General features: G+C 39.4%; 1 protein-coding gene across 1 annotated transcript; it reads right to left on the bottom strand.

The window, feature by feature from the left end:
- Positions 1-2,609: 2,609 nt before the first annotated feature.
- Positions 2,610-6,206, bottom strand: C1GALT1C1 (C1GALT1 specific chaperone 1). The gene is made up of 2 exons (XM_079764377.1): positions 6,055-6,206; positions 2,610-3,980 (listed from the first exon to the last, which is right to left on the bottom strand). The coding sequence occupies exon 2, from the start codon at positions 3,973-3,975 to the stop codon at positions 3,019-3,021; it is 957 nt and encodes a 318-aa protein (XP_079620503.1). The 5' UTR covers positions 3,976-3,980; positions 6,055-6,206; the 3' UTR covers positions 2,610-3,018.
- Positions 6,207-12,287: the final 6,081 nt, after the last annotated feature.

The following is a 12,287-nucleotide window of genomic DNA, read 5'->3' as shown; positions in this document are numbered from 1 at the left end:
AGATAGTACTTTGACCTTAGTGCAAAGTACCCCTGGTGATTTACTCAAAGGTCATGGATTTGGGTTAGGTGTACATTCCATATATAACAGTCATGGTAAGGGTTTACTCTACCTCCATTCTTCACAGTATCTTAAAATGTGGCACATTTCTCTTAAGGAATTTTATCCCTCCCTGCAATGGTTCTGAAAGTGTGGTCTCTGGACCAAAAGCATAAACATCACTGGGGAAATTGTTAGACATGGGACACTGGAGACCTGAATCAGAAACTGGGGGTGGGGCCCAGCAATCTGTTTGAATCACTGCTCTAACTCAAACAGCCTGTGACAATTCCAGGCCAGGTGAATCTCAGGTATCAATCCTCATATGTCCTGCTTTATCAGAGTACCCTACCTTTGACCACCTGGTGTCTATTCTACAATTTAAACATTCTAAAAATAAAAGTCTTTAATTTTACCAAAAATAAATGTATTACAGAAAAATCTGGGCATTATAAATCAGATTTGACACATAAGCAATCTTTTAGCTAAAAAAAAAAAGTAAATTGCTCCAAATTCAACGTTTCAATTTTGAGAAGGAAGATCTAGTCATTGAACCTGTGTAAGGAGATGGCCTGAGGCCTGCTAAGTCAGGTTGCAGTTTTCACTGTATTCAAGACAACCAGAAAGATAAATACAACTTTTAGAATTTTCAAATTTTTCTCGTTCATATCTCAGTCAATGGGTCTCACACTTCTGGAATTTGTTACACCCGTGTTGTCCAATATGGTAGCCACTAGCCATATGCAAAATACTAGAGGCCCAGTGCACAAAACTTGTGCACTTAGGGGGGGGGTCCCTCAGCCCGGCCTGTGCCCTCTCAGTCTGGGAGCACTCGGGGGATGTCTGACTGATGGCTTAGGCCCATTCCCTAAGCAGGTAGTCGGACATCCTTAGCGCTGCCACTGCCGCTGTGCTAGCCAGCCATGAGCCTGGCTTCTGGCTGAGTGGCACTCCCCCTATGGGAACGCACTGACCACCAGGGGGCAGCTCCTGCGTTGAGCGTCTGCTCCCTGGTGGTCAGTGCGCATCATAGTGATTGGTCGCTCTGCGGTTCAGCCAATTTGCATATTAGCCTTTTATTATATAGGATATTCACAATCATGATCAGTTTCCATTAGACTTCATTCTTCCCAACTCTACCCCCCAAATAATGGTGGGGTTAGAGTTACAGTTTTTGGCTAGTGAATGCATGGTGATCAAATCTGTAACCATGACCTCAATACTATTATTTTCTATGTGACAGATTCAGATTTTATCTATAAGAACGGGTACAAATAAGTTAGAAGAGACAGCATGTTAAGACAACCAACATTTTATAAAGAAATACTTATGTATAAAAATATAATCAAGAGCATCAATTTGGTTTAAAGCAACTGTTACCTTAGCACCTATTAGGAAATCGAACAATGGAATGCATTCACTGATATACTTATTACAAATATACATTGATACACTAATGTAACCAAACATGATATAGTAGACATTTAATATATTAGTGTTAGGGGCAAGGTGGCACCCATAAACTGGGTGTTATAATCAGTGAGATACTGTTTATCCTTGGACTCACAGCGAACATGATTTGATTTGTAGTAATTGCATTTGAGACCACATATTAGGTTGCTTGATAAAGGGGTTTTATTTTTCAAAATAACCCTTCATTACAACAAAAATCTCTAATAAGGAAAATCAGATAATTTAAAACAAAAGGTCTTTTACACACTACTCTGATGATCAATAATTTGAAGCCCAAGGCCCTCTTGAGGAAATTTCTGGTTTGCAAAAGCAGTGGGAGATTAACTTCATGAGCCCAGTTACAGGAAATACTGATCTCTAAAATGTCATGGTCTCACACGCTATGGGGCCTTATGGATCTAATTTAATAGAGCATGTGCAGGCCCAATTATAAGACAAATCAGCTCCAACTATTTCACACATTTATAAGCACAGGAGCTATTGTCTTCACCACTGGATAAAACTTCTGGGTAGCCACTGAAATTAGGCAACTTGTATGGTAATCCAAGGTGAATGGTGAGGTTAAGGCTTCCACACCAAAATCAGTTGGAATATGGTGCAACCATGAACATGGGGAAAAAATTCAAAATTTGAACAGGTAAACAAAACTAGGAGAGATTCAGCTCAGGTTAAGTGAAACTGCCTGATTGCCAAAAGTTTTTCAAAGGAGACTTCCAGAGAACTCATTTGCCCACCAAAAGTAAATAAATTTCAATTGATATAGTTTTATCTGAGACAGCTGAGAGCTTGATTAACTGGGAAACAACACAGTTAAATGACATTACATTCCTCATAGTCACCACTCGAATTTCAGTATCTGCATAGATAAGTACAGAGAGTTACATTGAAATTGTGGATGCTGAGGAATGCTACTAGATTAGCTCCCAGGAAAATTATTAAACTCTATAATTGTCAATTTTTCTCTCAAGGATAGATGTCAACTTCCACTTTTACATTGGTTGGGAACGTTTCTTTTGTTGGCTGTGTATTCTGAGAAAGCAAAATCATTAGCACTTTCAGAGGCTTAGAACATAAACCAACATTAGAAGTAATGGAAACATAGCTAAAAGTTTTACTTTAATCACAAATTAACAACTAGAGATTCATTTACATATCTTAAAAAGTTAAAACGACATGTTAAATTTTTAACCAGTCAGCAAAAATATGTGCCACAGATTTTAATGTTCATAATTTAGAATTTATCACATAAATATATTTATAAATATATGCTTGATTTGCAAAATTATTCGTAAAACACTTCTTTCCAACATGTTTGAAATTTTCATATATGTTTTAAGGAAAAAACTCTCCCTATTTAAATTTTAATGTGTGATTAAACCAGTGTCACCAAACGGAGAAAGAGAAATAAAAAGAAACATACTGCTGTATTGGATATGTAGTTGTTACTACAAATAATGACAACATATGTCCTATACAGTGATCATATACATGCTCTTATTTTATTTCTCAGTCATTGTCAGAAACATTTGGAGGTAAGAAAACCAATGCATCATTGAAAATATGCCCAAATGCCCTAAGACGGTATACTCCATACATCATCACATGCATCTGATTAGGAGTCAGTCCATTAAAAGTAACAGCCATATCTGAACAACATCCTTCTACTACCTGGTTGGGTTGATTAGCCATTGCCTCTTTAATAAAAAGCCCAACAGATTTGGTATTAAATATATCTTTTCCTTCAGAATCTTCTGCATTTTCTGCAAACACTCCCGCATATTTCAGGCAGACTGCTAGCTGCTTATCTTCAGATATCTTCCAAATCATCCCTCCCTGTTCAGGACACTTTTCAGGGAACCTGAGAAGTCTGTTAAGTATTTTCATTGATTCGATACTTAAGACAATTCCTCCTTCCACATTCACATAATCAAGGTCTCCAGATTTTACAGTGTGGCCTAGATAGAAAGGTTGTGATGGATCCTTTCTTAACAAAAAATACTTTAAATTTTCAATAATAGCAAATGTTGAGGGGCGTGCAAGGAAGAACCAGTTGTATTGGTCTCTATATTTATCAAAGGCGTATTTGTAAGCTTTTCTCATCATTAACCACATGTCATCTGTTTCCATGTTAATTGACTCAAACACTTTAACCTTTTCAGAACTGAAGAACTCTGCTTTGTCACAGTGTTTGGTCCAAGTCTCCTTCACTGCAGCCCAAAGACTCACATCTTTAGGTTTTACAAGGATGATACAGTATACCCGAAAGCTCTTACTGAGCTCCATGCGTTCATTCTCTGAAATTTTCAAGATATCTTCTTTATTAGGAGCTTGTAGGTGATGATGCTCATGGTGGTACATTTTGTTTCCATAACCAATCTTAATATGTCCTAGCATAGTGATTAAGGCACAGAAAATGCTTCCCAGCATCATACCCTTCAAAAATGAACTGCTTTCAGAAAGCATTTTTCCTATAAAGAAGAAAAACATTCTTAGGATACTTAACAGAAAAAATATTAGTCTACTGATTTGATTTGGTATTCCTTATACAAATATCTTTTGCCCAACATTAAAAGAAGGTTCCCAAGTTTGAAATAAGTTAGTTGCATATAGTACCAAGGAATCTAGAAATCATGAGTTTCCAATTTATACTGTTCAGTATAAACTGGAACTTTGCAGCAACACCTCTAGACAGTAGAATTTTTCTAGGAGGCTATTTTGGTACTTCATCTATGGGGACTTAATTAACAAAGTACTAAATCAAAGCATTAACCCGAGAAACCAATTTTACATAGGTTACCTGTTTATAATTCCCTTTAAAGGAATTTTGTTTCATAAGTTTGCATTATATTATTTAAATACCTCTGCAGATATAAATAAATAGACTTTTATATCAAAACTTTCAATTGAACAGATAATACCACCAACAATGGACAAATCACCAATGGTATCTGCGTTGGCATTTTTTGTTCTCAACCTCGTGCTTTATTTAACTGATGGCTGCTGTCCTTAGGTGTTTTGAGTATATTTAAAACAAGTTTCTTGAGATTGACACCATATGTGTTAATATTTACCCTTTTGTTCCTAAGACTAAATGGTTTCCAGTAAGTATCCCAACTAACTGATGCAATAAAAGCCCATAATGAAAATAGTTAAATTATTTGCATAAGAACTCAGTCAATATAGGCATATCTAGGAACCAATGATGACCATTTTTATTTCCTCTCAAGACATTTTCTTATTGTGGGGGGCAGTAAAAGGGGCGAGGTCTACATTTTTATTTCAATTAGAAATTAAAAGAAAAGCCAACATTAATTACAACTATTGAGATTTTCCCAATCTCCCCTCTATCTCCACAAGAAATGGTTCTATTTAGCTACTGAGATTTTTCCCTTTGACTCTTAAAGTTGAAAGGGGTCTTAGAAGCTACTTAATGTCATTTTTCATTTTACAGATAGGGAAACAGAGGGTCGAAAGAGTTCAAGTAACTGACCCAAAGTCACATAATTAGTCAATGGTAGAATTGAAGTAGAAATCAGATCTCTTGACATCAGTCTAATGTGTTCTTTTCTATTACAGAATAATGATCTCAACAATGCTTCTACCCATATTATCGATAACTTAATAAACAAGTTACAGAATAACCTTGTTTTCCTACAAATGAAAAAAAAATGTTGGATTTGTTAACCACAATTGACATTTGCACACATTACTATATAGCTATAAGCAAACCATCCCTTGATTTTCTTCCAGAGGAAATGGACTTTAACTTCTACTAGAAAGACAGGTGTGGGATAGCTTGGCAGATGTAATTCCTTAGTGGGGGTGGGAGGTGGGGAAAGAGGAAGGACGGTTTCTTGTGTCACCCACAGAACTTGTTAAATAAACACAGCTCTAAGGAGGAAAACAGAATTGACAGGAAACAAATTCTACCTAATATTACAATTGTCAGATGCACTCTATAGTTTAGATAAGATTTTGGCATTTCATCTTCTGGCCAATATGTGATAATTCACACGTCTCCCAGCTTGATAATGGCATATGTATGTCAGAATTCTTCCTATGGGGATTCTACTCATGTATTACTTGCACCAAGGAATAGATATTTTTTCCAATAAGGGAGAAAAAAATTACACTGGAGATTAACATGATGGGATATTTGGTGCAGAGGAGAGGGAAACTTAAGACGGCGCAGGGCACAAATGAAGCAAATTTTACCAGAGTGGTTTTTGAAATGCATCTTTTTAGGTGAAGATAGTTGGGGGTGGAATATGGAAAAGGGAGGAGGATTAAATGGAGACAAGAAGTGAGAGGGAAGTCATGGTCACCTTAAGACCCCACTGAAGGGCCAAGAAGTGCCTCCAGGAAAGTGGCTCTAAGTATCTCTCCCCTGACCCCCAACTATTCCTCCCACTGCACCTGCCCGGGAACCCCCGCCTAGAGCATGCTGGGAGTAGGCTAGGGCCCAGGCCACCCCGAAAAGAGGGGCGTGGGCGGGCCCCTCTGGGGGTCGCTCTGGGTGCGGGCTGATGCCCAGGCACTCACCCGCGTCTAGAAAGACTCAGGGGTGGGAAAGAGCAGCTGCGCAAGGCTTTTCTCTCACGTTCGCGTGCCCCTCGGTTATGCTCTTGGCCGGGCTGCTCTACACGCAGGCGGTGTCCTCTCGTTGGTTTCGCTAACAGTGGGCAGGGCCAGGAAGTGGACGCCGGGAAGGCGGGGCAGCGGGGCGGCCGGCCCGCGGAGAAGTGGGAAGGGCGGCGCGCACGCAGCACGCCCTTTGCCCCGCCCCCTGCGGAGGTCAGAGAAGCGCATCTTGCTGGCGTGACCTGCACGCAGGTCTGTACCCAATGGGACCTCTCGAGAGACCTGCGTGCGTCTGATCCGCTTACACCTCCTTCCTCTTCACTTTCCCAGCGTGGAAGCTGCGAGAGCTTGGGATAACTAGCGAGAGCGTTGCTCTTGCAGTTCTAGCTAGTGTCAGATTTGTTAATGTTTTCTCTAACGTTTGCCGTCGTCATTGCACCCGCTAATTCACAGAGGGTGCTCAAGCCGGTACTACGGGGCTGGGACGAAAATGCAAGGCACAGAAATAGTTATCAAATTATGAGGGCAAGGATTCGCTATGGTTATTGGAATGGCATCTGAAGCCTCAGTCTGGAATCCAAGCCTGTCTTCACTGGCTGTGGTATGCTGGGAAAGTTACTTCACCTTGCTATGCCTCAGGCCCCTTCTTTGTAAACTACGGAAAATATCACGGTAGTGCTTATCTCATAGGAGATTAAATGAGATAGTGCATATGACTCCATCAGCAAAAGACCAAGCATAAAGTAAGCATTCGTTAAATGTTGGCTATTATTTTCACCCCTGCATCACTAGTAGTTAGCCTAGTGCCAGCAGTAGACAATATATATTTGTGGAATTAATGAATGCTAGAGCTACAGAAGAGGAACCAGGACTAGGATAAGGCACTTCCTAAAGGTTACAGAGAAATTAAAGGCAATGGTGGGACTAGAACCCAGGTCACCTAATTAAAAGTGCAGAACTCTTCACTAAACATGTTATCTGCCTTTTTAAAATTAATTTTTGTGGCAGATAGGCAAAAAGTCTTAGAAATATTTAAAATGTACTGTTAGTAGATTCCATCCAAATAACATTGAATGGTGATTTAGGCCTGAGTTTCTAAAGACAATATACTTGAGTATTGGCAATGATCCAATGTAGTTGGAAGGTTTCAAGAAACACTGAAACAATGGACAAATAGATTTTAGGCATTTACTATCCTGGTAGCACTACCCTAAATTCTGGAGTTAGGGTGGTGAACAAAATTAACACCCCCCCCCCCCCGCCTTTTTGAGATCTCAGCTTAGCAGGGAAGAAAGACAAACGATTCATTACAAACAGTTATAATGGTGTTATGCTCTTTTTAAAAATATATCTTTTATTGATTTTTTACAGAGAGGAAGGGAGAGGAATAGTGTTAGAAACATCGATGAGAGAGAAACATCAATCAGCTGCCTCCTGCACACCGCCCACTGGGGATGTGCCTGCAACCAAGGTACATGCCCTTGACTGGAATCGAATTTGGGACCTTTCAGTCCGCAGGCCGACGCTCTATCCACTGAGCCAAACTGGTCAGGGCATGTTACGTTCTTTAAAGGAATAGAAAAACCAATTTTAGTACTGGTAAGTCTGCAGAGTATCTTCACTATATTTTGTTAAATAATGTATATTGTCTATTTTCACATCATATATATAAATATATACATATGTACATAGTTAAGTGAAACGAGTTGCAGAATAATGCGTATAGTATGATTATACTTTGGTGAAAGCAAACAAAATTTTATATATGTACACATATTTTTTATCTGTATGAGCAAGGAGAGTTGTGGGAGGCTCCTCAGCAGGCTGTTACTATTTATTACATCAGAAAGTCCAGGTGTGGGTGACTAGTTTTGTCTTTATACTAGTACAGTGGTCGGCAAACTCATTAGTCAACAGAGCCAAATATCAACAGTACAACGATTGAAATTTCTTTTGAGAGCCAAATTTTTAAAACTTAAACTTCTTCTAACGCCACTTCTTCAAAATAGACTTGCCCAGGCCGTGGTATTTTGTGGAAGAGCCACACTCAAGGGGCCAAAGAGCCGCATGTGGCTCGCGAGCCGCAGTTTGCTGACCACGGTACTAGTACATTCTTGTATTGTGTTGTTCCACTGGTTATAATAAGCATTTGTTATTTTTGAATTTGAAGAATAGCTAATAAAGGGATCTTTAAAATTTGAGGGACAATATGGATAAGAGGAAAAGAAACCAGTAAAAATACCCTTTAAATAATGAAATCTTACTTTTTGTGACAGCATGGATGGACCTGGAAGGTATTATGCTAAGTGAAGTAAATCAGACAGAGAAAGACAAATACCATATGATTACACTTATATGTGAAATCTAATGGAAAAAAAAATAAACAAAGTAGGAGCAGACTCATAGATACAGAGAACAGACTGATAGCTGTCAGAGGGAGAGGGTTGGAGGCCTGGGTGAAAAGGTGAAGGAATTAAGCAGTACAAATTGGTAGTTACAGAATAGCCACAGAGATGTAGATTACAACATAGGGACTAGAGTCAATAATATCGTGATAACTATGTATGGGGCCAAATGGTACTTGAAGCAGTGGGGGAGCCACTCTGTAAAGTACATGATTTTTTAACCACTTTGCATCTGAAATTAATACAGAATAATGTTGAATGTATACTAATTGGAAAATTTAAAAAAGAAATTAAAAAAAGAAACCAACAGACTAACTAGAAGAAAAGTAATTCAGGGGACAGAAAATTTGGGATAACCTAATGAGCAGTCTATGCACTGTATATAAGACAGAAAAATAACATGCAATTAATGTCTGTTAAAATTAAGAATATTTATACTCTTTGGCCCAGCAAACCCACTTCTTGTGATCTCTCCCCCAGAAATTAAAGCACCGAAATGTAAGGCTTAATGTATAGGGCAAATGCATTGTTATAATAGCAAAAGTAGGGAATATCCATCAATAAGAGAATGGTTGAATTAATTATGGTGCATCCATGTAGTGGAATAGTAAGCATAAAATAAACATCTTATTTCAGTAACCTGCATTAAACAATTCACTAAACACACTAATCTGCACCTTGTGGGGGAGGGTTACTTTTGAGTTTGGTTGCCTTTATGTACCCAGTAGGTAAAGCAGAATTGCATTCAAAACTGACAACACTGCATTTTTGGTAAAGCCCTCCTGCCAAGTACATGCATTATTCAGCATGAGAAGTGATTAATATCTAGTAATTGGCAACTCACTTGCATATGAGCGCTCAAATTTTCAAAACCACTGGGAAGGCCTTTGGGAAATGAACATGGCTTTCTACAACAGTTCACTGGAATAATAAATATTGAAGAAAATCTAAGTTGGGTTGTTTTCTACATAACATCTTTTTGGAGAGTTAAAAATGTCTTCTGTATTTACCAACATTAAGTATCTGTGGTATATGTACCTATTCTGCCTAGAGTTCTTTAACAAACAAATTCCCTTGTCTGAGCACATTCATTATTGTTTCCATTTGAGTATAGTTTGGTCCCTAAATGAATCTCATTTGTGTGTTCAGACATAGTTATGTTTACAATCCCGTTTCAAAAATGTTTTTCCATTTGATGGCTGTCTGAGAGCTTTCCTTTTTTTAAAAAAAACCCGTTTACCTGCCAACAAATATGTATTATGTGTTTGCAGTAGGTCAGGCGCCATGCTAGGTATTGTTTCCTTTAAAAACTTTATTATGGGAAATTACAAACATATACAGGAATAGAGAGAAAAGTATAATGAAACCACATGTACTTTTTGGGAAGCTTTAACGTAAATTCAAAGACAATGTTGTTTGTCTCTGTCACTTCCACTTCCCTCCCAGGTTATTGTGAAGCATCTTCAGGATGCCCTTGGCCTTTTAATTATGATGTGTCTTGGTGTGGTCCCCTTTGGATTCCTTTTGTTTGGGGTTCTGTGGGCTTCCTGGACTTGTAAGTCTATTTCTTTCACCAGGTGGGGGAAGTTTTCAGTCATTATTTCTTCAAATAGTTTTTCAGTATCTTGCTCTCTCTCTTCTTCTGGCACCCCCATAATTCTGATGTTGGTACACTTGAAGTTGTCCCAGAGGCTCCCTACACTATCTTCATATTTTTTGATTCTTTTTTCTTTTTGCTTTCCCGGTTGAGTGTTTTTTGCTTCTTCATATTTCAAATCTTTACTTGATTCTTGCGATCCTCTAGTCTGCTGTTAGATCTCTGTATAATATTTTTTATTTCAGTCAGTGTATGTTTAATTTCTAGTTGGTCCTTTTTCATATCCTCGAGGGTCTCACTAAATTTATCGGCCTTTCCTAGAAAATTCTTGAAAAACCTTATAACCATGGTTTTGAACTCTATATCCAGTTGTTTGCTTTCCTCCATGTCTTTCATTTGTGATCTGTTTCTTTGTGTCTGCATTTTGGCTGCTTCCCTGAGTTGATAGAGTGGCTTTGTGTGCTAGGTGTCCTATAGGGCCTAGTGGCTCAGCGTCCCCAGTTACCTGAGGTGGACACTCTTGGTGCACCCCTTTGTGGGCTGTGTGCACAGTCTTGTTGTAGTTAAGCCTTGATTGTTGTTGGTATCACTGGGAGGAATTGACCTCCAGGTCAATTAGCTGTGAGGATCAGCTGTGTCTACGCTGGGAGAACTTCTGTGCTGGAGATACCCTTATGAGACAAGACTTGCAAAAGCCTCTGTGCTCAGCTTGGATGGGGAGGAGTCTCAGGGCAGAGCAGACAGCATTGGTTTCCCGCCAGCCCTGCCCTAATAGGCCCCTGGGTCTCAGTGTCCCATGGTAATCGCTGCAAGCACCTCTGAGAGAAAGCCACCCTCGAGTTCTGCCTGCTGCCAGACAGTCCAGTTTCTCCCCGTATGAGTCTGGGTTCCCAGAGTCTCGCCCGGAACTGGAGTTCAGAGCAGTCAGGAGCTTTTGTCTCCCTCTTGCTTGAGAAAGCCAGCCGCGCACTCAGTTGCCCGCCCTATCCGCGAGCGCGCGCCTCGCTACTTCTGCCTTCCGCAGTTCCTCTGAGTCTCCGCATGCTTTCCTCTTTCCTTCTAGTTGTAGAATTTCCACTCAGCCAGCCTTCCTGTGGTTCTGGATGATGTCCGTTTTTGTCTTTTAGTTGTAGTTTTGAAATTGTTGTGCGAGGCAGCAGTTTAGGTGTTTATCTATGCTGCCATCTTGGTTTCTCTCATCATCCTGTTTTCTTTAATATGTTTCTCTGTTCTAGGGTTGCCAGATTTAGCAAATAAAAATACAGGGTGCCCAGTTAAAATTGAATTTCAGATAATCAACAAATACTTTGTTAGTTTAAGCATGTCCCAAATATAATGCATAGGACACACTAAATATTGCATGGGATATGCTTACACTAAAAGAAATTGTTTATCTGAAATTAAATTTTAACTGGGCATCATGAATTTTATCTGGCAATTTTAACCCTAATCTAAAAGCTTTGTTTGATTCAGTTTCAATTTATTTTTTGGTAGGGAGCAGGCACAAAATTACTTCAAAGATGGTAGCATGTGGTGCTTCCTTCAGGAGCCTTGTGTCTGTCTCTCTTTTTTTAATCCTCACCTGAGGAGACTATATATATATTTTTTCTAATCATCACCAGAGGATATTTTTCCATTGATTTTTAGAGAGAGTGGAAGAGAGAGGAAAAGACAGAGAGAGATATCAATGTGAGAGATATTGATTGGTTGCCTCCTGCACGTGCCCTGACCAGAGCACAGGCTGGGGAGGAACCTGAAACCTAGGTATGTGCTCTTGACCCCTTGACTGGAATCAAACCAAGGACCCTTCCATCTGCAGGGTGATGCTCTATCCACTGAGCCAAACCGGCTAGGGTGTGTCTCTCTTTGTGATGATAGCTGCCATTTATGCTTAGTGCCTAGATTCATAAATCATTAGGGTTGCAATATGGTGATCTAATTTTCCAAGGCATATTTTAAAGAGGAAGTTTGATGTAGTGAGTAAGAGGTCAGGCTCTGGCATAGGAAGGATATAGTCTGTGCTCTGGCTCAGAGGCTTACTAGCTGTGTGACCAGGGGCAAGTTAGTTTCCTTCTCACAGCCTTAGCTTCCTCATCTGTAAAACAAGGCTAATAACCTATTTCATAAGATTTTTTTTGAGGATCAAATGAGTATGTGGAGCATTTAGAACAGTGCCCATACACAGTAGATAT

This window comes from Cnephaeus nilssonii (genome assembly GCF_951640355.1).
Source record: "Cnephaeus nilssonii genome assembly, chromosome: X".
NCBI lineage: Eukaryota > Metazoa > Chordata > Mammalia > Chiroptera > Vespertilionidae > Cnephaeus > Cnephaeus nilssonii.
The sequence above is the reverse complement of the archived record's forward strand: the minus strand, read 5'-3'. Positions and strand labels throughout refer to the sequence as shown.